The sequence below is a fragment of the Eublepharis macularius genome, chromosome 9, assembly GCF_028583425.1.
Source record: "Eublepharis macularius isolate TG4126 chromosome 9, MPM_Emac_v1.0, whole genome shotgun sequence".
Classification (NCBI taxonomy): Eukaryota; Metazoa; Chordata; class Lepidosauria; order Squamata; family Eublepharidae; genus Eublepharis; species Eublepharis macularius.
This window is the reverse complement of record NC_072798.1, coordinates 102,791,676-102,817,787: the sequence shown is the minus strand read 5'-3', so window position 1 is coordinate 102,817,787 and position 26,112 is coordinate 102,791,676. Positions and strand designations below refer to the sequence as shown.

Here is a 26,112-nt window from a genome sequence, read left to right as displayed (position 1 = left end):
GAACCGCCATGAACTTTTAAGCTGGTTTGTTTGTTTTTTTGGTTTGTCACTGCAGATAGCCTGGCACCGATCAATCAGTTTCCTAGGCAATGGAGGGGATGGGCTTTCTGCAACTCCAGACGTAATCTTCTGCTGCCCCAGAAGTGACTTTTTCACGAACCAAACAAACCGGTTCGTGAACCGAGGCAAGTTCGTAGAAGTTCGTGAAACATGATGAACCACGAACCTCACAGTTCATGTTTTTCCCAGTTCGTGCCCATCTCTAGTTCCAAATCAACCATGAACTTTGTAGGCAGGGAACCCTTGCAGGGCTTTTATAGCTAAGATTCCAGGGCATGATCTCACGTACAGTCTGTTCATGTGGAGCCATAAGGGTTATTGTTGTTCTCCATAACAAAGAATCCATCCATGTCATTCACCAAAAGCATATTAGCTAATGTGTCCTTCCAGTACATGTGATATGAAAAGAATGGGAGCTGGAGAGAAGGAGAAGGAAGGCATTCAGGAGCATCTGTGAGAACTGGAGGTTGTGAGTGGCTTTTCAAAAGATCTGTCTGGGTGACACGTGGAGTAACTCAGACAGAACTTTGAGTCTTTTTGGAAAAGTCTTAAAAGCTTAGAGGAACGCCTCCTTGTACTGTTTAGGAAGGGTAGTGTGTGCTGATGATGTCATGTGAAATTCTTTTCTAGCCTTGCTCCACTGTATCGGGTCCCTCTGGAGCACGATGCCACACAACATGTGAATTCCTTTTCAAATGTTACACAGGAAAAGTAGGGAGAACTAGGTGCTAGGTTCTGAGAGCAAGGTTAGTTGTGCCCTCGCCACGATGAGAAGAGAGGTGGAGAGCGCAGAGACTAACTAGCACAGGCGGAGGAAGCAAGGGGATGCTGGAAGATGAGTTCAAGCACTGAGGAAGGTTGTAAGGAGCATCCAGATACCACATATGACTCCCTAAACATAGGCATATTCCAGAGTTTATAAACGTGTACATTCTTTACATAGCTGTACGTATGACTCTACCTGCTGTTACGCTCACCCTGAGCATCTCTCTTGGGATACAAATCATACCATCCAAAAGGAGGGAATAATCTCTTTTACAAACTGTATCTGTAAAACTTAATTTTACCTCCATTTTTAATGGCATCTACTAGATAGCACATACTTTTGAATCACTTTTAATTGTTAGCATCTATAATTTAAAGCCAGAGTGCATGGGATAATTACTTTAAAAGGTGGTTTAGCATTGTGATAGCAAGGTAAATACATTTTAAAATGGACATTTCAGTTGAAAAGTGTTCATGCCAGAAATTATTGGTTATTTGTTGGTTTTGACTACAGGTACACGTTAATCAAATTGTGTACATGCAAATGTTTGGAAGAACCCCATGCTGGCTGCTGCTGTAGGTTCCTCAGCATTCTGAATTGCGAGAAGAGATTTCTTTTTCTGGTAATGGCCTTATGGTGAAGGCGACAATTTGGAAAGGGGGGAGGGGAGAAGGTTGAAAAACAAGCACGAAATACATACTATTTTCTGAATTAGATCTTTTACAATTATATTTGACGTCACATGTGATTGCTCTGAAATGGTTGGTTAGCTAGACCAATTTTCTTCTAGTTGAGCCCTTAATATTAATTGTCCTTACACATGTATAAATGCAAGCAAAATCCAATTTGAATTTTAACAAGCTGGGAATCTTTCTGCTCCACTTGACACCCACTTATTTGAATGCAGAAGACTGCAATAGAAGCTTCTAGGAACTGATTATCCAGCAGAACTAGCTCCTTTCCCAAAATAAACCTTCTATAAAAAATGAATTATTGTTTTGCAGTTTGAAATATTTCGAAGTACAATGGTAACTAGCAAACCAATCTCATTGAGGTGCATACTGGCTTTCTGAAGGTATCTTGATACAGCTACTGGCATACCTGTTGAGGTTCCTCCTGTTTTTCATTTCATTTTCATTAGGCTGAGACTGATTGACTGGCCCGTGGTTACGCGTGAGTTTCATGGCGGAGTGGGGATTTGAACCTGGGTTTACTATATCCTAGATTAACACTCAAACTGCTATACTTCGCCAGCTGACTGGCAGTCACATGAAAATGTTTGCTTTTGGTGATCGAGCCCAGTCCCTCAGGGCAAAGTGATCTCCTGCAGGCTTTTGTTTCTCACAGGATCAACTTTTTTCTGCCCCCCCACCCCGTCCGCTCACTAGCTCTGCTTCAGTTGCCTTTTGGGATCCACACAAATGTTGAAACTGTGTGAAAAAATCCGTTGAGTGCTGGTATTGTTGTGTTTCAGTGATTGGCCTTGGAAGGTTTCGATTATTTGACCCCATGGGTTGCATACGTAACCTTCTGGAGTTAGCTGGAATCTTTAATGGGCATATAATACATTTTTTAAATAATGTTTTTAAGTCCATCAGCTGGCATATTGGTGTTGGTCTCTCTCAGTCTAGACGAATGGAATCTCAGTACTTTGGGCCGTGAGGCACAAGGGAATAGTAACCTTTATAATGAGGGAAAGGAAGAGAGAGCAGATAACGCTGAGCTCTTTTGGTTTCCTATTGTGAATCCATACAGGCTTTAATCATGGTACACTGTAGACCTCAGCCTTTTTAAGCAGGTGGGCACTTCTAAAATTCTGCTTCGGGAGGTGGAGCCAAGCACAAATTGTCAGGGGGTGCAGTCATGCATAATTCTAATAGTAATAATTCAGCATATTAGGCAGAAGCTCTGCTTAACATGATTCCTTTTAAAATAAACATATTAAAATATTTTCTTACATAGACACAGCTTATCTTTGGTCATACAGTGAAGATCCTCATGGTCTCCCATTGCCAATTCTAAGCCCTGCTGGGTAATAGCCAAACCTGGCGCCACCCACTTTTTCTCCTGCTGTAGATTTTTAATACGTAGACCAACTTAATCTCAGCCTCCTATGGCTGCTGCAGGAGAAGGCTTGGCTTTGCTCCATTGGTAATGATGAGGTAGTTGCCAGTGGAGCTCAGTATGACTGGGGTTCCAGCACTAACTACTGATGCAAACTACAATGTAGATGCATGGAATTTCTGCTGTTCAAATAGCGGACCTGATTCTTGCCAGCAATTCCAGCCTGTTCTTCTTTGATAGTCTTTTCTGCCAGTTTTCTCTATGTACACATTTCAATTTAGGATTAAAATTCCTATTTCAATTTTAGATCCTATTGATCTTAGTTTCTGAAGCACTAGACAAAAGCAACCCTGTACACTTCTCTTACATGGATCCCAGTGAAAAGAATTGCACAGGGATTTCTTGTGTACTTTCCTATTTATTTCAACAGAGTTTCTGAAGGCTTCCCCGGTACATTTCCTTTATTTCTTTGTTTAATCCTTAAATTGTGCTTCAGTTAGCATTCTTCACCATCAATACGCGTGCATAGACACACACACACATATCCCCGTGTGGGTAGCCAGAAAGTTAAAAATGAAGAGCTTTCATGTTCTTATTTATGCTGTGCATAACTAGCCTTAAAACAGTTTATATTTGGAAAGACCTTTCCACACTTCTTTTTTGCATCCAAGAAAATTCCTGTATATTGCAGGGGATTCTGGGATACACATGCAGTTTGCGCAGGGTATTGACCCCAGTTGCTAATCTTGCTGAGCAGCTGTATACTGTTGGAACTCCATGTGGCATAAATTGTGGTGGTGTCCTAGAACAGAACTTCCCTGAAGTTGCACGTTCTTGTGGAATGCATGTAGTATGGGATAAGTTCTCTTCCAGAGAATCTTGTCCACCATTATGGATCTCAGGGTGCAGTTTCAAAACCATGTGCTAAATCATTATTTGTCTATATTAAATTGCTGTTTACTGTTGGCATATTAACTCACAGGCTGTTTTTTAGTTCCTAGAGCAAAGGTCAATTGATGTTACATTCTGTTGGAGAAACAACAGCTTTCTAAGAGTCTAGTTACTGTAAATACTGCTGAAAAAGTAGTTTAGTCCACTTGTACCCCAGGGGGAGCTAGTGTTTAGGGTTTGTTAAATGTTTTCTCTTGAAGTTCAACCTGTCTCTTGCTGTTTATTCTCTCTCAACTGTGCATCAGTATGTGTTAGTGCTTGCGCTCTGAAGGCCTCTCTGTTGCATTAATGGTCTGCAGTCAGTTACTGTCTTTTTGCAAACTCCTGTTGCAGTAAATTCACTGGAAGTGGGGATTGGATTATTTCCTGAAATCTGCCAACACACTCAACATGGCTGCATAGGTTCGAACCAGATGAGACACTGGAGGACTTGCGAATGGATCCTCCTCCTTCCATTTGTAGTGCTACTTAGCAGCCGTGAAAGGTCTTGGGATTTTTCACTGTGTCAGCTGCTCACTAGAGCTCCTGTTGGCCCTGCTGGGGGAAACATGCAAGCAAGTAGCAACCCCTGGGACTAGGAAGGGAAGGGGAATATGTCAGTTAAAGCGACACAGAGCAAAGACTTATGCCTCCATATTATGGTCCGTGTTGAAGTCTACCTTGACCCATAGCCTGAAGCTGAAGAAATCAAAATACTTACCGTTATGCCAGCAACTTGATGGTATAGCTTTATATTTTTGAACTTAGCCTTTTAATATTTAAAGAGTAATTTTTAGAATTCCTGATGAATATACTCTGCATTTATGAACGTGTGATCAAAGGAAAGGCTTAGGTAAGGCTACAAAGAAGGTTTGTGATGGCTACTGCCTGTGTCCTTTCTGAAGACTTGGGGGGCGGGGTTGGAATGACAATTTATTTCTAAATTTACTCTGGAAATGTGATGTTGTCAGTGGAAATGATCACATGGGGAAACGCCCATCGGCTCAACTGGGATATTGGCCATTTCTGCACGTCCTTATATGGACGACCCATTCACAGAACGCTGCCGGCTTTTCCCCAGGAATCCAGAAGTGTCCATTTGCAAAAACGGTTGCTAGTTGTTTGGCTTCCGGTTTTTTGGCGCCTTTTCTAGGACTGCGGGAAAGTGTGAAAATGGCCATTGTCAGGCAGGGCAGCAGATCAGTAAAGGAGATAAATGTGTTTTCTCATTATCATCAGTTCTTTTTAGCCGTTCCATTTTTGCTGAAGAAAAAAAAAAGGTAAATCAGCTGGGTTCATGACTCACGACAGCATATCGATCATAGAACTAATTAGTAGGGGAGGCAGGCACCTTCCGGAAAGGAGAAACCAGGTCCTCTGTCACTTGCATTTTCTTGCCATTGGAAGAAAACACAGATGCATTATCCGTTTTAAGCTAACTATTCTCCCCCCGCCCTCTGAACAAACAGCACCCTATTAAAAGAAAAACAAAATGCATGAAAGTATTGAACTAATTAGCACCTTGCAGGTACTTCATCCTGCATTGTTAACTAAAGCTTATTGGAGCTGTCCTCTCTCTTTCTGCTTTCTAAGTGCCTCCAAAGACCTCTTAACGCTGCTGTTAGATTCTAATTATTTTATCTGCCATTTTCCGTTCCAGATGGAGCTGCAGATTTAACAGCTATTTCAGGTTGATGAGAGGCGAGTTCTGGAGTGCAGCTGTAGTGGAGAAAATAGGGCTATGAAACATTAAACTTCCTTTTTTATGAAGCTGATCCACTCTCAGTTCGCTTTTAACCAACTTATCAGTTGATGGTCCCTTTAAAATTAAGTAACTTTACATATTGTAAAGACTTGTATATGCATATATAGCAAGGAAACGCAAAGGAATTATTAATAAATAAAAGGGGTGCTAAAATGGAGTGTTAATACGGACCATATCTGTAGACCTGCGATGCTCACAGCGGTGGAGGCCACCCTGCAAGGCAAACCCCCCCCCACGCGTCCTTGCTTACTTGCAATTTGCATGGCCATTTGTATTTTTACCTTTTTTAAAAAAACGTAGTTGGCAAATGCCCCACTTTGGTAAATAAATTACAAAAGAAAGTAAGTACAACTCCACCTACTATATTTGACAGAAGAAAAGGAGCAGCACAGACAAGTAAAAAGTAATTTCTCGAAAGCCTGAACAACAGAAAGAGGTTCAAGTCATTTCTGGTTAGGAATTTTGCTTCATTAAAAAAAAAAAGCTCCAGGATTTTAAGAGTTTCATGGCAAATGCATTCAGGCAATAGTTTCTAGGTTTCTAAGGGATCAATTAATTTGTGGATTGTTATCTTCATTGCCAAACATCTTACCTGTCTTCTAGCAGAGGGCACTGCCTGTGCTTCTGGTCTGGTATTTCTGATTGCTTTCCTTTGAACTTCTGGATCCACTTGAGCACACATTGAAGAGCACAGCTTCTAACTCTTTCTGCCAAAGAACCAAACAGTTCTATGTACTCAGTGATTGATCCAATGATTACATTGCTTTTTGTTCTGTTTATGAGGATTCTGCTGAAATTCAGTTATTCTTCATTGCCTTTCTGTGTTCTCTCTATATAAAAAGCCAGGCTTTAATCAAGCTACTTAAGGAGCTCGGCTATGTTAGCAGGATATCAGTTAGCTTGATTTTGTTTCAGTGTATGTTGATTATGTTCATAAAACTTACATTATAACAACACAGCTGTAAAAATGTATTGTATTTTAGAAAACATATTTTCTACCCCTTATTGGCATGCATCCAAACATCTGTGCATGGAAGGCACACACAGTTTTCCTGTGTTCCATTTCATTCTTACAGCATCTTCTGACTCTTGGAAAGTCTGGAGGTCATGGGATCCATGTGGAGGAAAAGCCATGTTGATTCTTGGGCTAGAATGAGAACAGAGGAGAGGAACCAATTGATCCCTTTCAGTGGAGGGAGGGATCTCACACCTTCACTTCCCTCACTCTACCTCCCTCTCCATCTGGCATGGCTGTTCCTCTGTGTAACTCATTCAACTCTGGGGATGATCTTTGTGGGGATCAAGAAGGGGCTGCTGGAGCAGAAAGGATCACAGGAGACCTGCGGAGTGGTAGGAGACTTGCCACCATTTTGGAAAAAGGAGAGACGTCAGTTGAAAAATAAGGTAACCTTGTCAGAAACCAAGAAGTCAATATGTATTTCTTCGTTTCCTATGCCAGTGGGATGAAATTCTTACTGTTTACTCTTCAAATATGGGATGTTCCCTGCCAAATTCTAAGCAAATCAGAGAATGCGTTCTCATTTTACTGGCTGTTTTTAGGGCAAGCAAAATGAAGGCTTTAGCAACTCTAAAGCAGCCACAGCAGGAGATTAGTAGTTCCAAGTTACAGTGAAGGCAGTGAATTTACTTGTAAGAGACAGAGAGTCCTAAGACAAATTTAAGGAAATGGAAGGAAACATTGGTAATTGCACCCACTGTGTTGAAAGACAGGCAGAAATGCCCAGAGAGCAGAGACTAGCTCATATTTTTTCTTGGAAAAGAATTATTAAACTATGATTAGAGCATGGAATTATGTGATTCATTGTCCGTCTTCCTGTGCAGTCCCAGATGGAATTGCACATGCACAGGCCTGCTGAACGGCAAGGTTTTTACAGCTTAAAAATCCACTAGGGTGCGCTGGTTTCCCCAGAGCACCTGTGCAGCATTTTCCTGCTGAAACTGGGTAACGGGGAGACGGCGCCCCTTCACCCTCAGTTCCTCTTTTGCTGCCGGTTGAAGAGGTTCTGTTACAGTGATCTGTGGTCTGCTCGCTTCGGAGTAGGCCAACCTTTCCAGGAACCCCCCCCCCCAAAAGAGACTGAGTTTCACAGTATAATGGTTGTTGTGGGTTTTCCGGGTTGTATTGCCGTGGTCTTGGCATTATAGTTCCTGACGTTTCGCCAGCAGCTGTGGCTGGCATCTTCAGAGGTGTAGCACCAAAAGACAGAGATCTCTCAGTGTCACACCGTCACACTGTGACACACTGTGACACACTGTGTCACAGTGTGTCACACACACAGTGTGTCACACACACAGTGTGTCACACACACACACACTGTGACACACTGTGACACTGAGAGATCTCTGTCTTTTGGTGCTATACCTCTGAAGATGCCAGCCACAGCTGCTGGCGAAACGTCAGGAACTATAATGCCAAGACCACGGCAATACAGCCCAGAAAACCCACAACAACCATCGTTCTCCAGCCGTGAAAGCCTTCGACAATACATTTTCACAGTATAGCTGATAAAACTTTATTCAAGTGTTGTGCCATGTGCACTACTAAAATGACTCACACCGATGGACACGCGAAGTGCCTTGCTTGTCTGGGTGAGGGGCATAAAGTGGCAGCTTGCAAGTACTGCCAGGACTTTACCCTGAAGGCATGGGCTGAAAGTGCCAGAAGGCTAAAAGCCATTCTGTGGGAGCGGGCTATGATGGCATCTGTGGGTCCCATTGCTGGAGGGGCGAAGACCACTACCTCTGAGTCCTCAGACCACCTGACTCCAACGCCAACATTGGCCTCGAAATCGAGTGACCAAGATTGGCATGACTCAGATCCAATTGGCCCCTCAGGTACCTCTTTGGATCCAGTGTTGCCTTCGATCCGGACTCGACATCTGACTCCAGAGTCTCAGAAACTAATTGAGGCATCACAATCTTGATCCCATCTGCCGTCAGCTTCACCTAGCCTATCGGAACCAATGTGACGTCCAGACAACCACCAAAAGAAAAAGTGCTTGGCTCCGAATGAGCCCAACTGCTCGGATCCGAAGCCCTTGGCTCCAGTGGAGCTCAAAACTGACAAGCGGAACTTACCGATAGAGTATCCGGAAACGAGGAAGATAGCGAACGCGAAGAAGCATCTCCTACGAAAAGAAAAACCCAAAGAGACCTCACTCGACTCTGGAGATGCGAGAGCTAGAACGCCCGCATACTTCCTCTTTTCAGTCGCGCTCTCCCTCTATGCACTCTATGCACCCAGATTGAAGCTGTGTGGTTGATCCAATAGGAGACAGTTTTTCTGCAGTTCACTGAGGTGATTTTGAATGCTAAAAGGGATTCAACTAGGAAGCCCTATGCATATAAGTGGGATAGAGTCTTACAATGGGCTAGACTTAGACCTTTAGACCCATCAGACTGTTCCTTGGCAGAAATATTGGAGTTTTTGCTCCATCTGAAACAGGAGGGTTTATCTAACTCCTCAGTTAGAGTATACCTAGCAGCTATATCTGCTTTTCATCCCCCTGTAGATAGAAAGACTTTTTTCTCACCATTCATCCAAATTGTTTCTCAAAGGTTTGAAGAAGCTGTGCCCTCCTGTACCCAAAGTGGTACCTCTATTATCTTTACATCTAGTTCTAGCTCATTTGACTAGTAAACCCTTTGAGCTGTTAGCTACTTGTCATTATTTATTTATTTATTTATTTATTTATTTATTTGTTTATTTATTTATTTATTTATTTATTTATTTATTTATTTATTTGATTTATACCCCACCCTCCCCACAGATGGGCTCAGAGCTGCTAACAACATTAAAAATACATTAAAATCACAAAAACATAAAATCAATAATAATTGTTTTTAAAAATCATTAAAATAGTCCAGGAGCAGGCTATTTAAACAAATATTGGGAGTCTGTATACAGGCATAGCAGATGGCCGAGGGCAGCCCCAGAAGAAGTGTGTCAGAACTGTGGCTAGATAATGTCCTTACTCCAGACTACCTTCTGCAATCAGACAAAAGCCCGTTGTTTTCAAAGAGTTTACTGAAGAAAGAGTTCATTATAGTCCACGAGCCTGAACACAATATTCAGGATGGTACATGTGAATTGTTACCAATGACAGGCAAAGCATAAGGTACAAAGTAACAGATCCCAGCAGGCCCAACCTCCCCCCATAGTTCTCAAAACAATCCCTTTGAAGCTAGGAAAGCGAAAGTCCTTCAAGGCTGGTTCTTGGTGGAACAGCGGTAGCCAAAACAATTCTTCTCTGTGAGATAGCTGCCTGGGAACCTTGGCGCCTGTGAAGAAAGCACTTAAACACTGAAAGGATTAAAGATGGAGTCAGTTAGGCAAGAACATACATGAGAGCATTCTGACCCTGACAAAGTGGTGGTCTTAGATGGAAGAAGGAGGACACCCGCTGGCACTCAGCCGAAGGCCCGGTGGAACATCTCTGTTTTATAGGCCCTGTGAAACTGTAACAGGTCCTGCAGGGCCCAGATCTCCAGCAGGAGAGCGTTCCACCAGGCCGGGGCCAGGGCAGAAAAAGCCCTATCCCTGGTTGAGGCCAGACGGATGTCCTTCAGGCTGGGGACCACCAGGAGTTGCTTGTCTGCAGAGCGCAACACCCTGCAGGGGACGTAATGGAAGAGGCGGTCCCGCATGAATGCAGGTCCCAGTTCGTGAAGGGCTTTAAACACCAAGGTTAACACCTTGAACCGGATCCAGAACTCCACTAGATCCTCTCATGGAAAGTGGCGTTTCTTATAGCTGTTACATCTGCTAGGAGGTTAGGTGAGATCTTTAGGGTCTCACGGTCAGACCCTCCCTTCCTTAAAGTCCATGCTGGGAAGGTGGTTTTACAGCCAGGGCCAGATTTCCGACCCAAGGTGATCTCTGAATTTCATACCTCACAGGACTTAGTTCTTCCAACATTTTTTCCATCACCCACGTCAATGGCAGAACAATCATTACACACTCTAGATGTCCGTAGGGCCATTCTGTTTTATTTGAAACATACAGAATGCTTCAGGATAGATAAACACATACTCTCCCTCCTATGCTCTTTGTGTATTTAAGGCAATCGGCGGCTCAGGTTGAACTGAGGGTGAAGGGGTGCCCTCTCCCAGAGTCACCTGTTTTCAGCAGGAAAATGCTGCGCATGTGCTCTGGGGAGACGAGCACCCCATAGTGGATTTTTAAGCTGTAAAAACCTTGCCGTTCAGCAGGCCTGCGCATGCACAGTCCCATGTGTGCCTGCGCGGAAGACGTCAGTGAACAGCAGTTACTGGTAAGTGCAACTCTGTCATCTCCCCCTCCCCCTCGCAAATGCTGCAATTTGGAAGCCAAAGCAGGAAAAACCTCCGTGTAGAAGTAGCTCGAGGCTCTTTTAATAGTACAGAGAAAAGCAGTAGAACTTCCAAATCCCACAGCAGCTTACAGGTATCAACACACAGGGAAGGCCTTCTCCTGTGAGTAAAACTAGTAAGGGAGGTCAGCCTCTGAGGTTTCCTAAGTTCCAGATTTCATTGCTGTGGCCTTGGGAGGTCTATTCAACAATAAAATTAGTTTTGGGCTGACCTCTCCCACCCCCTTCCTGTTGTGTTCTGGAAATAATCCATTTTAACTCGTTAAAAGTCCATTTGAAATCCAGATGGCTTTCGGGTATAAATCACACTAGTTCTGACCTATCAGAAAAACATAGAACAGGAACAAAAGTAGCTTCATGCCAGATGTTAGGCTGAGGATGTTTCTTTAGCAATTTAAGACCGAGAAATCCTTTTGTCTACAGTGGAACTGTAGCAGTGTATGTCAACAGATCGAAAACTGGTTTTCTTTTTCTTGCATGGCAGGTTTTATCAAATGGCGGCCATGTCTTCCAGTTAATATCTTGGTTGTGAGAAACCACTAGGAGGAAAGAGCATTTTTCCTTCCTTCCATTCATGGTTCTGAAAATTTGCATTCCGTTCCTGATAGTTCCATGGCATAACTGTATTTTTAATTGTTGCATAGATACTAGCTCGTTGCCAAAACTTCATAAACCTGGGGCCTTATTCACACTTCAGTGTTCATCACTCAGCACGGTGAATGGTCCATTGTACATCTGACATGACAGATAGAACTTGTGTGATCCTCTCATCTGCAGTGATTTTCTATGGAGACGCCCCACACATAAGACTCTTAGATAAAAGCAGAAAATGGCGATCTTGGAATGACACACTGTCACTTTTTATGGCAAGCATTCTTTCTGTTGGAGCAAGTTTAAGGGACGAAAATGTGCAACTTTCTTTTACCTGTTTTATGGCTTTGGATAGATGAGAGAATGAAGTATCATATTATGCCTAGGCACTGAAGCTTGATGAATTCTCTTCACCATTTCTTCTCGTCTTCCTCCTCCTCACCTCGCAGATCCATCTTTTCCCAGCACTGCACACACCATCAAAAGTGGATGTCAGCCGTTTCTGTTGCATTTTTATTTCATTTCATTTTTGTTATGAAAACTGTTTTCATTCCTTTGGGTTTATCCTTCTTGTGTCCTAGGGCAAAGGACTGGGCCAGGCTGAGCTAAGGGCTTTTGTGCATTGAAAATCTCTTCCTCCTCTGCCCCCAGTCCGTTTTCTAATCTACACATTGCATCCAAGTTTCTGTGCTACATAATTCGGTAGATTTTGACAGCTGTCCTCAAACTGGAATTTTGTACTGTGATGACCCGCCCCCCCCCATTATATGGCACATCCAGAGAGTGACAATTGGTTGTTCAGCACATAAATATCCCAACAGGCGTTAGGGGTCTGTCTTTACTTGGCTGTGACAGTGACTGGTTTGACACACTCATCTATGGCAGGGGTTAATTGCACTGCTCGTATCCTTGGATGATAACCAGGGTAGGGAGAGATGGCCCATCTACTTGGTGATATGCCCCTCATTTCCACATATTGAAATAAGTATCATGGAGAGAACTAATTTAGGCTAGTAATTTCAAAGGCTGTTTGATTATTACAATTAATCGAATTGGCAAATGGTCATTCCTGATCTGACTTTTGCATTTTGCCGTATTTCTGTGGCCTGGTACGCTAATTTGACGTGAGTCATAGACACTTTTTTTTAATTTGTATAAGCTGGGTTTTGTTTTTTATTTTTTAACAAATCCAAGTTCTTGCGGTTAAGGTTAACAAGGGATGACAGAACTGAGCTGCAGGCTGCGCTGCTGGGATTTTAGTGGAGATTCTGTCCGACAGAGACTGATGTTTAGAGCTCCGTATTCCACCCAGGAACACGGGGCTTATTGCCGCCACAGGGACAGAAGAGGTTTGCTGTGCCCTGGGCTTCCTCTGCGATACTCCAGTCCTGAATTTTCAGCTTTCATCAACCACAAATGCACAATGAGATGGCTCGCTCTTTGACTTACAGAGATAAGAAAAATGTCCAAGCAGGAGAGTCCCACTCTCCAGTGCTCTGGCCAGCGAATGCTAACACGTTATGATTGACAAGCGTTTGACACATAATTTCAATAACATAAAAATACAGTTAATTTAAGCATAATAGGCCAGGAAGATGGTAAGACTACAGTCCATCAGTTGATGTCCTGATCCATTTTCAAGAGACTGCCTCTTGCCTGCTGGTTACTGATACTCTTGCAAGGAAAGCTAGGCAACAGTGGGCCTTGGTCTGATCTTGTAAGTCGCTTGTATTATTAAGCCACAGGGCGCATTCAACACACTCCTTTATTACAGTGTTTGCTGTTTTTCTTTGGTTTTCAGTGGGCCTTCCAGGTTTATCCTTAGGTCTTCTCAACCCAGAATATCTGCGTGAATTCCTCTACTCCTCTGCATGCCCACATCCCTCCTCTGTGCTCGCACCAACACCGCTTGGCTTTGGAACCAAATACGCAAGTCCAAAGTTCAGTCGGAGTTAGTATGATCTATCCAGCCACACTTGCGTCATTTGCATGATTATGGCCAGGTCGAGTTTGCAAAATTTTGAATCTTGATTTCTGGAAAACGAATGGTTGTAGTTGGTATATATGTCTAGTTGTTGTCTGAGAGTTAAATCAGTTAAGAGACTTTTTTACCCATAGAGTAAGAACAAAAAGCAAAGTAAGAACGGCTGTCTTTTCCAAGGCTTGTCTGTCTTGGCTTGTCTTGTCTTGTCTTGTCTGTCTCTGTCTCTGTCTCTCTCTGTGTCTCTCTCATTTATACCCCACTTTTCTCCTCAGCGGGGACCCAAAACAGCTAACATTGTTTTTGTCTCCTCTGTTTCATCCTCACAACAACCCTGTGTGTTAGGTTAGTTTGAGAATGTGTGACTGGATCAAGGCTGTCCAGCAAGCTTTGATGGGAGAACAGGAGTCCCCGATCCTCGCTCAACACTGTAATTGCTACACCATACTGGCTCTCTCTAGTCAGTACCTAGATAACACTCATTAAATGGTAGCTTGATTTAAATTGGGGTGGGGATTAAACCTTCACCACTGCCCCAATCTGACCTGGAGTCCTGCGCAATTGCTGTTATCCTTCCAAAGTGCGGAGAAGTTATGCCAGCATTCTGCTTGCTTGGGCCCCAGGCGCTCAAAGACATCCACACACCCTGGCTTGGATCCTGTGCAGTGCCAGAAGAAGGCCTTTAAGGGAGATGGATCGTTGCCACCTTCCGTTCTCCTAGCGGCCTCCTGTGAGTGCCAGAAATGCTGGGGATTGAGGGACCCCCCGAGACTAAAAACTGGGCAAAACGAGTGGCTGCAAGTGATGTGAGATCTACCAGAACGAGCAGGTCAGAGGTACTCCTGCTCTGAATACAGTTTGTGCTCTTTTCAAACGCAAATGGAAAGAAATATTCTCTTAGGTGAACAGAGCCTTAGTAATCAAAAGAGGAGGGGAACAAAGTGTTCTTGATATATACAGAAGTATCAAGGAGAGGCAAGGGCATGGCTATGGAAATTAAAGCAAAGCATCTTACAAGACTTAATAAAAACAGTATTTACCTGATAGGAGCCAATTTCACCTTTGTTTGTTGTTCTGTCCCAGCTTATTTGTTAAAGTCATGAGAAGAGATGAAAATCTGACTTCAAAGTATATATTGCATTCTTCGTTTGAGTTGGCTTGTGTTATATAAAGTTCTTCCTAAAATGGTATCTAGATTCCATTTGTCCCAGGCAATTATTCAGCCCGCGTTTTTTTTATCCAACTTCATCTGAAAGAACTCTAAATATTCTGGACACCTGCAGATTAGCCAGTTCCAGACCAAATTTGTTCCCAATGCCTCCTTAATATAATTGTCTCTGTGCTCCCCCCCCCCCACCATCTGCTGGTTTGAAAATAACATCACTGCAAGTGCAGCGCTGTTTCCATGTACTCTTTTCTAGTTTATTCAAATTCTGCCAAATCAGCAATCTTGAATACTCTAGCTTTATTTCTTCTAAAATAAGATCTTGAAACTCCAGTGTCCTGGGGTTTTCCGTGTGGGTGGGGGGAGGTTAAATTTGGGTTTAAACATCCTATTATCATCTGTATCTCTGTTCTGAAAAAAAAATCTGGAAATCTTATTTTTCTAAACACCAGATTTCAGACATCAATTTAAAAGGATTAAGATGAGGTGCAGGGACAAAAGAAAAAAACAATACAGGGATTTCTGCTTCAGAGATACCAACCCTAGAAAGATTAAGTACTTGTGGGTTTTCAAAATTATCTGTTTGTGATCCATTCTCTGGGCTCTCAAGGACTCCATCTCTTGTCCAGTTTCCCTAAAAAACTGCTGGTGATTCTCCCATAAAAAGAGCATCTAGAACTCGTCGAAAATGAACTCAACGGAATCGTCAGATGATCTGCTTTCTGTTGTGTTATTCATACTGTTATCATGGCTAGTGCCGATTGAAATAACGCCTGTTTTGATTCTATTCAGTGTAGTTTTTAACAGACCCTCTTATTTTTCATCAGAATCATTCTTTGGGATTTGCTATGATTGCCCTCTCTTAATTTCACTCCCATCTCTCAATCTGTTCTTTTAAAGTTTCTGACGGAGGTTCTTTTTCTTCCCAGTGTCATAAGCTCAGTTCTTGTCATCACCGTCACTCTTAATATTCTTCATCTTTTAATATTCTTCACAAATCAATTTCTCTTGGCTTGCAATATCACTGTTATTCTGTAGCTAATCAGCTCTCCCTTCCTGTTACTTCTTTCTTCCCCTTTGTTCTTACTAATATTTCCAGCTGTCTTAAAGCTATTTCTGCCTGTTTTCCTGGTTACGAAATCAAGCCTAATATGTGAAAGACGGGATTTATTGTGTCATCTTCCAAGCCTCCAGTTTTCCCTTTTCTTCTTTCTCAGTGTTTAATCTCTTAACATGCCATCCTTGATATTTCTCTTGTATTGCCTTCTTGATTTTATGTTGAATTCTTTGATTCTTTTTTATGTCAGTCAATTCTGTAGTTTCTTCTTTAACTGTACTGTTTTGTTTCAGTCTTATTCACCCCTTCGGTCCACTGTCCTTTTTATTTATTTCTTGAATAGTTTGTGAGCTTGACGGCAGGGCTCCCTTTGATTTTACTCCTGTATAGTGTCTAGAATATTGTAGGCACCTTTACAAATTGTGGTTGTGATGCATATTGGCTCATTTGGAAGCCACATGCAATTGACAAATAGTTCCATGGTTTTTGACTTCCACTCTTTTTATAAAAACAGCTTCTTTTCAACTTGGTGACTCTTAATTTTTGTGTGCATCTTATTTTTTTGAAAACAATTATAGTACTCTTATGCGCCTTTCGTTTATTTGCTGATGTGTCCCCTCACTTTAGCATGAAATTTTCATAGCTGTTGATGTCAAGCTGATAATAAAAGCCAGGGAATAGAAATGTGACCTCTTATCAGCTGATATGGCTGATATTTAAGGTCCAACAATAATGGGCAATTAGTGGACATATTTGTAAGAGTAAAATATATAGAAGGAACTTCAGTATAAAAGGACTTTGATAGCTTTCTCGTTTCAGTTTGTATATATGGGTATATGGAGACCCCCCTCCCAATATGCAAAAACCCTACCATGTTTAACTGCCCTGTTGATAAACTCTTAACCATGATCTTTGTTGCTAAAGAAAATTATTATTTTTAAAACTAATCCTTTTCTTTTTTTCTTGTACAGGCTGGTGACATTGTCTACTACAACGCAAAAGATGATCTCAATGATGTAAGTAACACTGAGAAAAATATTACCACGTGGCTGGAAGTGTATACACGTTAAACTACCATTTGAAAAGTTAGGTTTAAAGGGTCTTTAAGATACATTTCTCAGGACACAAACATAAAATGATGCAGGTGCTTTCCAGTAGATTTCTAGACTGCTTTGTTCTGTGATTTATTTTCTTCAGGAAGCCTTGAGGGAAACTGCTGTTGATGGGGTGGGGTGGGGTGATTAGTAAAACAAGCGTACAGCAAAGAAGCCACAGTTCCACACCTTGCTTATTCGACAGCCCCAGTTGAATATTGTCTATACCTGTTTGAACATGTAATCCAGATTGTTAGGGATTTAACTTTGATTTAACTTTGAAATCTTGACAGTATTTGGCTAAAAATATTTTCCGCTTCACAGAACACAGCTTGCTATTTTGCTTAATATTATTGTAGGTGCAATCTATAAATTAATAGAAGACTTTCCATGAATGCATGAATCAGTTGGATCAACATGCTTCATTTACACATTGTAATAAAATATGATATTAGATTGATGGTATCTCTGTTATATTTGACACTGTTGCTGTATGATAATTAAAGAGGGTACATTGATCATGTCAAACAAACCTATTTGAGTTGCATACACAGTCTATGGATATTTAGTAGCAATGAAGGTGCATGAAAATGTGTTCATGGTGAATTTACAAAATATCCCTATTCAGCCTCTAACAGTGACCCAAGTTTTTCTCCTATACTGGTGGCATATTCGTTTTGTTCTGGACCCTCTTCGTTTTCCCTGACCAATTGGAAACTGATTGAGGTTTTGGCGGCGAGGATTTCAAACAGCTTGTCTTCCTTCCTTCCTTCCTTCCTTCCTTCCTTCCTTCCTTCCTTCCTTCCTTCCTTCCTTCCTTCCTTCCTTCCTTCCTTCCTTCTACTGAAGCCCCCCCCCCTCTTGTTTTGTACATAACAGTGCAATCCTAAGTGGAACGTCACCTTTCTAAGTGGTTGTAGAAGGGTATAACTCTGGTTGAGATGGCATTATTGGATAACAATCTTAAATAGTTACTCTGAAGTAAGTCCCATTTTATTCAGTGTGGCTGATTACCGAGAAAATATAATTGGGATTGCATCAGAGTATTTAAAAAGACACATTTAAGAAGGATGAATAGAAACAACTTGCCAATGTTTGTAGAGACAGCGTTAGAAAGGCTAAAGCTCAATATTGAACTTAGGCTAGTGAGAGATGCTAAACACAACCAAAAAGGGGTTCTTTGGTTATGTTTATAGTAAGAAAAAGAATAAGGGATATGCCCACTGTTGGGAAAGGAAAGTGAGATTTTAACAGGTGATAAAGAGAAGGCAGAATGGCTCAATTCCTAATTTGCCTTGGTCTCCCTTGCAAGGGAACTGTGCTCAACCTGACAAAAAGAAAATATGTTATGAAAGAAGGTAATGTAAGCGGTTGGCCTGGCCTCCGCCATTTTGGTAGCCATTTTAATATGGCTGTTTGTGATATTAAAAATCACCAGGCCTCTGGATTTAAAATGGCTGCTGTATTGCCATCAGAGAGCCTCCAACCGTTGCTGAGTCCCGCCCGGGAGAACACGGCATGAAAGGAATGCCGCATAGGAATGCAGAGTGATTACGAGGTAATTGAATTTGCAGTCCCTCCAGCCCCAAAGGAATCCAGTTCAACAAAGGTCTTGCAGTCCTCCCCACTTAACACATTCCTTTCCCTTCTTCTGTGATGAGATCTCCTGCCCATGATTGAGGAGATAATCAGATGACATTCATAAGTATATATAGTTGTTCCTGGGAAACTACAGTCCCCACCTAAATCCATCAACTTAGCTCCGGTGGAATTCACTAACAAACTATCCCTTTTGTACAGCGTTAGGACATGTTTTGCATTTGCTTTCACACACCCTGGCAGCTACTGATCAAGGTAATCAAACCTTTTGTCAAACCCAGGAACTGACTGTTGGAGCCTTTGTTCTAGCAGCTAGGTGGGCTCTCCCACCATAGGGCACATTTCACCTGTAAAAGTAGAGCCCTGGCCTCATTCAAAGTGTGCACGCTTACTGGATCCAAAGCGTTGTTCCCTTGAGGTTTACCCAAAGCCTCTTGCTTCCTTGGCCAAGAATGCTGGACGTTTGAAGCTCTCCCTCTGCTGACTTCCCTGCTTGCGGACTTCCTTGATAGGTAGATATATTTGCTCCCTCTCTCTATTCCCAACCTCTTGCTAAACTTCCTAGGACCCTGTGTGTGTATGTATAGCCATTTTACCCCATAAACTGTGTGTGTATGTGCATGAAATCTTGCTCTTTAATAAAAGTTGTTGCTTGATTTTAAGCACCAGACTCATTTGTTCTAATGGAAGGGACCTGGTAAAAAGTGGTGATAGATCCCTGCGGTTACCGGTCTCTCATATAGCAGTCTTCCTTGCTTGCAAATTCCCCCCACAAATTCTCTTACTCGCAAGGAGACTGATTCTGGTAACAGGAATTGCCAGCTAGGATAGACATTGGAGTGGTACATAGACACCTAGCTTCTTAAACATAGACACCTAGCTTCTTCAGGGCCAGATGAATGGAATCCTAGGGTACCAAAGAAACTTGCTGATGTCATAGCAGAGCCTCTCCCTACTATCTTGAAGAATTCTTGCAGAACAGGGGAGTTGCCTGAAGATTGTAGGTGGGCAAATGGCCCCATCTTCAAGAAAGGGACCATCTACAAGACAGGAGTAGGAATGGAGATCCTTGAACATTTATATCCTAATCAAAGATGGGTGGGGTGTTACAAGAGAGGGCCTCAGGATTTAAAGGTACAATTCTGCTTGATTATAGTAGAAATTATCATCTGCTGTGAGATAAGAATCCTAAGTCTCTGTTCAGACCTGGAGTGGAGGGGTGGGGTGTCCATTGTTCTGAATTTGTGAATAAACTCCATTTCAGCAATCTCATGTTGTGGTCTCCCCTAGAAGGTTTTCTGCTTGAGGCCAGCCACTTTTAGGTCAGCAATGGAATGTCCTGGAAGAATAAATGTTCTCCCACTAGATTTTGAGTGTTGTGATGACTAATGTGATTACTAATTTTGAGTGTTGTAATTACTAATGTTGCGTAGGGACTGACCTGTTTGTCCAATGTAGAGAGTAGAAGGGCACTGTTGACACTTGATAGCATATATAACATTGTGAGATAAACAGGTGAATAGTTCTAAGATGGTATAACTGGTACTGTTAGGTCCAGTGATCCTGCTGTCGGAGTAAATATTGGGGTACAAAACAAAGGACTATCATGGCAATTTTGTCTGTGGACAAAAAAAAAAGGTTTGCTTCCCAATACTTGTGAGAGAAGAGTATAATTGTCCAGCATAGGGTGTAAATCATTGATGATGCATTGAACTGGTTTGAGCTGAGAGCTGTATGTGACCACCAGCTGTGTGACCACCAGTGGTGTTCTGTTGTTGTTTCGTTTGGGTCTGTTATCCCTTGGTATCATTCTGGCTTTGTCAGTCTGTTTCCTTTCTGTATCAGGTGGGTACTGAAGTTCCAAAAATGTCTGCTGTTGATCCTGCAGTTGAGATGGATTGTTTGGTGTGTTTAGGATGGTGACTGGAGGCATGTAGATATGTTTGCCACTTGGTCGGATTCTGCTATAAGATGGTTCTTAAGGATCCGTCACGTATTTGTACAGTGGTATCTAGAAAATGTATTTCTTGTGTGGATTGATTCATGATCAGGTTGATGATGGGGTGGAAGTTGCTGAAAGCCTGGTCGAATTCCTGTAGTGCTTCTTGAGAAAGAGTGTCTAAATGAGGAAAATATCATCAATAAATCTCAGGTTCAGATTTCTTTATATTCTTTTTCTCTTCGCTTCCTCTTTTTCTTGAGCTTTGTATTTCAATTTTCTTTTAAAAAATTTTGTTAGTTTTTATCTTCTGGATCTAAAAAATAATAAAATTTAATAATAAAAAATCTTAGGTCCATGAGGGGTGTTAATGGGTAGGGGCTGAGAAAGCATAGTTCTAAGTCAGCCATGAAAATGTTGGCGTATTGCAGTGCCATGTGAGTGTCCATGGCTGTGCCATTGATTTGAGGAATAAATATTCACTGAATCTGAAGTAGTTATGGGTGAGGACAAACTGGCAGTGTTTGGTAGCAAAGTCAGTTGTGGTGTTGTCAGTGATCGTGTTTCTAATGGCTTATAGTCCATCTTTGTGGAGGATGTTGATATATAGAGATTCAACATTCAAGGTTGCCAAAAAAGCATTACCTGGTAGATTCTCAACCGATTGTACTTTTCTCAGGAAGTCCGTAGTGTCTTGCCCATAACTGATGGCATAGGGTCTGAGAATGGAGTCCATGTACCCAGACACCCCATCAGCGATGGACCGTATGTCTGAGACAGCACTGGGTGGCCAGGCTTGTGTATTTGGGGCAGAAGATAGAAAGTGCTTGGTTGAGGTTCCTGTGGTGTGTCCATATAGACTTTCCCCTGTATGTGTGTATATAATTTCTTCAAAATCCTTTTCAGTTCTCTTTGGTTTATCCTGAGTGAGGTCTCAGGTTAGTTGTTTGTAGAACACAGTATTGGATAGTTGTCTTTCAGCCTCTTAGATAAAGTCAGATTTTCCATGATGACAAGGAATAGACGGGATTCTTATGGAATGTGTAGATGATACTAAATTGGGAGTGGTTGCAAATAGAGCAAAAGTCAGACTCAAGAGTCCGGGTGATCCTGACAGACTGGAAAACTGGGCCAAAACTGACAAAAATCAAAAATCATGGGGGAGATTTTTCTAGGCAGTAGCACATGTGAAAAGGATCTTGGGGTCTTAGTAGATTATACACTGAACATGAGTTAGCAGTGAAATGCTGTGGCTAAAAAGGCAAATGTGATTTTAGGCTATATCAAGAGACATACAGTGTCCAAATCACATGAGATGATGGTATTGTGATGTGATGGTATCGCTTTACTCTGCTCTAAATAGACTTCATTTGGAATACTGTGTATTCCTCAATGTTGAGGAGTCTGGAGACCACGTCTTATGAGGACAGATTGAAGGAGCTTGGTATGTTTAGCCTGGAGAGGAGGTGATTGAGAGGTGATAAGATAGCCCTTTCAAGTATTGAGAGAACTATTGGAGCATGAGCAGAATTGTTTTCTGTTGCCCCAGACGGACAGACCAGAACCAATGGGTAAAGCAGGAGTTCTTGGCTAAATTATGGGAAGTACTTCTTGACAGAGTGGTTCCTTAACCTGGGAAGTAGGTCTTCTTTCCTGCTAGGGCTAACTGCAGCTGGGGGTGGTGGTTTTGATTGCAAAAACGTCAGAGGGAGAAAGAGTTATTCCCCCTCACCCAGCATTGGTGTCCAAACACAGTTCATTCCCTCCCCTGTAATTGATTCTGGGCATCTAAAAAATCTTCGGGGCATGTTAGCATGGACCTACAATGTAACCTGTAGCTTGATCCTCTGGATCATCATGTGTTACATCCTAGAAATCTTATAGTTCTGGGTCAAGGTTGTCCTGTCTGTGTCTAATATTGGATGCTCGAGGAAATGTTCATCATCTTCTCTGATTCTCCTTGCTGCCTATCTGTAGAAACTTAGTTTTGGGGAACAATCTAAAATAAAATAGCAGGTGAATAGTTGCACTGAAAACATTGAAAATATGTAAGATAAAACCTAGCTACGGAGTAAAGAGAAGAAAGCAAAAAGAAATAAGTATTATAGAGAATACCACTATTTTTTTACATAAGAATCGCATCTGTACTCAATTAAAGATACTCTGCTCAGAAAGAATTTAGATCTGATAATTAAATATTAATTTAAAAGTTCATTTGATGGTTAACCTCAATTACTCTTTCTTAATTCAAACATTTATATCAATCAAGTGATTTTTATTTATTTAGAATCTAGATTATTTCAATGAATGAAATGCTCAAGGTAGCTCACAAAATAAAACAGATAAAATACAATATAATCATTAAGATGTCACCATGAAATCGTTTGCATGTTAAAACCAATAAGAAGTTAAAACCAATTCCAGTAAACGGCGGAGATAACATCAGTTGAACTTAAAGGCCTTCGGAAATAAACAGACTTCCACATTGGCTGTTTCCGCACGGCTTACCTCAACCCGGAACGCTGTGCAATATGCTGAAAAAAACGCGGAAGATCGCTTTTTCTCATGGGAGTTTTGCGCGATGTTGTGGAACATCGCACAAAACTCACGCGAGAAAACACGATCTTCCGAGGTTTTTTGGCATGTTGCGCTGCGTTCCTGGTTGAGGTAAGCCGTGTGGAAATGGCCATGGTCAGACCTGCAAAAAGGGACAAAACAAAGTTCTTGGGCAGGGCTTTCCAGCAGGAGACTAGTGAGCTACCAGTAACTTGCTAGTTGCTTCAGCGTAGCGTGTGCATCCCCTTGAAGGCTCAGAATAAGGTCGAGTCAAACAATGAAGTTCATATAATATTGTCTTAATATGCTAATTTGAGCCACCCCCTGTGAATATTTTGGCTCTCTCATTCTGAATCACGTGAAGCTTTTGGACAGTTCTCAACCGCAGCTCCAGATGAAGGGTGTTATAGTAGTCTAATCTGGCTGTTACTAAAACATGTACAATGGTATAATTTAAGCTGGTGCTCCTCACCACTTCCATCTCCCTCTTATCCAGAGACAAAGAGTACCCCTGCACTTCAAATGGGCTCTTTTAAGAGAGCTACAACTCCATACCAAACAGATTGTATATATATTTCCATGTCAGCTTTATACCCAATTCACAACACTTTGGTTATCTGGATTAAGATTCAATTTTTTCACCTCCATCCAGGCAACTCCAGATGTTTATCACATTTCCTGCCTCCCTGGAATTAGATGAGAGAGAGAGAGAGAGAGAGAGAGAGAGAGAGAGAGAGAGCGCAGCATATCATTTGCATATTGATAACATTTCACTCTAAATCTTTGGGTGAGCTGTAGCTGCTGTTCATGTACTTGTTAAGTAGCATGAAGAACAAGAAAATTCCTACAGAATCCTAAAGGACATAGCAAATGTCTCCCAACATCACAAACCTATCCTCTAGAAAGAATCTTAGGCGATCTACTATAACTGTAGCTCCTGTCCTTGTCAGATGGCTTAGAAGGATAGGGAGGTTGATGCTACTGGCAGTAACTGAAAAAGTTCAGGAAAATCAACAATGATATAATCCCTGTATCAGTAGAGTAGTGAAGAATAGCTCATCAAACGGAGCAACCCAGACAGTTTCATTGCTATGTCCAGGAAAGAAAGTCTTTTTAAAAAGAACCTAGAAAATCAGTTCTTCCAGAAATACTTGGAATTGAGAAGCCGCCACTTTTTCAAGGAACTTACATTTTAGAAAGTAAATTAATTTGTTTAGTGCAGTTTAATTCTTAAATACAGTTTTCACAACAAAGGTCATAAACAGCAAGCCATCACACACTAAAAGAGAAGCCTAGAGTTTATTGCCTGAGTTACAATGTGATTTTACTACAGCAATCAAAAATTTAGTCACACACCAAGTTACTTGTTTGTCTTCATCTCTTAATAGCCAAGAAAATTTAGCTAGTAGAAAGATAAAGTCCTAGTTATACAATGGAAGAATCAATTCAGCTCTTAAGTCTAAACATTCAGGGCACTCCAAAGGAATGTGCTCTATTGAGTAATTTTGGTTAGTACCACATCTACACAATCCAGTTTGGTGTAGTGATTAAGAGCACGGGACTAAACTGTATAAGTATGCCAGCCAGTAATTCAAAAGGTTATATGAAAGGAACAAAGAGGTTCAAAATTCAGAAACCAAAATTAAGTACTAAGAAGGAGTCAGAGATACAGGATCTGTCATCAGACTGGGTGAAATGTATAAAGCCACACCCCATCCTTTACCTTAGATGAAAACTTGTAGACAGAGAACAACATCTTTCTGTCGTTGAAAGGGAATGCCTAGCTATTGTGTGGGCAGTACAGAAACTACGTGTAGTGCATGAATGTTTTGATATATATAAGTGTTAATGCTGTTAAATTGTTAGTAACTTTGGTTTCGCGTGGCTCACAACATTGCAACGGAGAGGTTTGTAGCACCACTCCTAGTGGAATGGTCTTTAAGGGTGGGACATGTGATGGACTCAGCTTCAGATGCTGAGATTTCCAATCAATGAGCGATGATTGACATGTTTCCTCCCCCCCCCCCGCCCCCCGCCCCCAAATGTGGCTAGCCTGAAATGGCAGTTGGGGGTGGAGAGTAAACAAGGGAGTGAAAGGGAGTTGGAGTCTGGCTTTGACCAGAGAGGGTCAGCCAGAGAATCCTCTGTGAGAGGAAATGATGTTTGTGAAGCACTTTTAGTCCGTGGACTAAAGTGGGAAAAACCAGCACTAACTCCTACTTAGACTCAAGAGATCTGGGAATTATAGAGGGCCAAGGAAGTGGGTAGAGAAGAGTCTCCCCTTCCGTGCCAGGAATAGGGTTATAGCTCATAACTATAACACCTGCCCAGTATCTGGGAAGGGTTTGTCTCAGTGGAGCACCCTTAGGGTCTGGAGAGGAGGGAAAGTCGTGCTGTGTTTGTGTCTGTTTTGTGCCTCACACCAGTGATGTTCAGACACCTGCCTACCTGCCTTTTGACTTTAACCTACTGTAAATAAACCTTCTGTTACCTTTTGGAAAGAAAAAAAAGAGCACGGGATTCTAATCTGGAGAGCCAGGTTTGATTCCCCACTCCTCCACTTGAAGCCAGCTGGGTGACCTTGGGTCAGTCACAGCTTATAGGAGCTCTCTCAGCCCCTCCCATCTTACAGGGTGTTTTGTTGTGGGAATAACAACAACAACATACATTGTAAACTGCTCTTAGTGGGCATTAAGTTGTCCTGAAGGGTGGTATATAAATCAAATGTTGTTGTTGTTATTATCTGTTAGAGCATGGAATACCATGCTCTACTGATGGCAAAGGCATACGCATAAATGCCCTTCTGTACTTTGGAAAAGATAATTCAAACAAATAAAATAGCATTTTTATTGGGGGAAGGATACCAACTGAAAGATAGTCTGCAAACTCTAACTAACATGCTCTTATAGTCAAGATCCCTCATACTCCTTCCAATTAACTTATTCATCTCACTGCTACTTGTAGTTTTTACTGTATAGTGGGTGATGCCCAAACATCATAATTTGTATTCCAGATAGTTATCCCAACCCTGCATAATTTATCCAAGAAGGCCTGGTTCTCAAAATCCTGCTTTTCAAGTTAAACGCTCTCCACCAAGGCTTTAGTTCATAAAATTTTCTCCAATCTTAGCTCTCAAAGCTATTCCTGACATACATCTTGGAGTTTCCAGGATA

At 41.8% G+C, this 26,112-nt stretch overlaps 1 protein-coding gene across 2 annotated transcripts in view; it reads left to right on the top strand.

Moving 5' to 3' along the window:
- Positions 1 to 26,112, top strand: part of CACNA2D1 (calcium voltage-gated channel auxiliary subunit alpha2delta 1) — a 565,021-nt gene that overhangs the window by 266,349 nt on the left and 272,560 nt on the right. For both annotated transcript variants that reach the window (XM_054989047.1, XM_054989046.1), the window contains exon 5: positions 16,723 to 16,767. In XM_054989047.1, the coding sequence (XP_054845022.1) occupies positions 16,723 to 16,767 (45 nt within the window). The remainder of the gene's footprint in view (positions 1 to 16,722; positions 16,768 to 26,112) is intronic.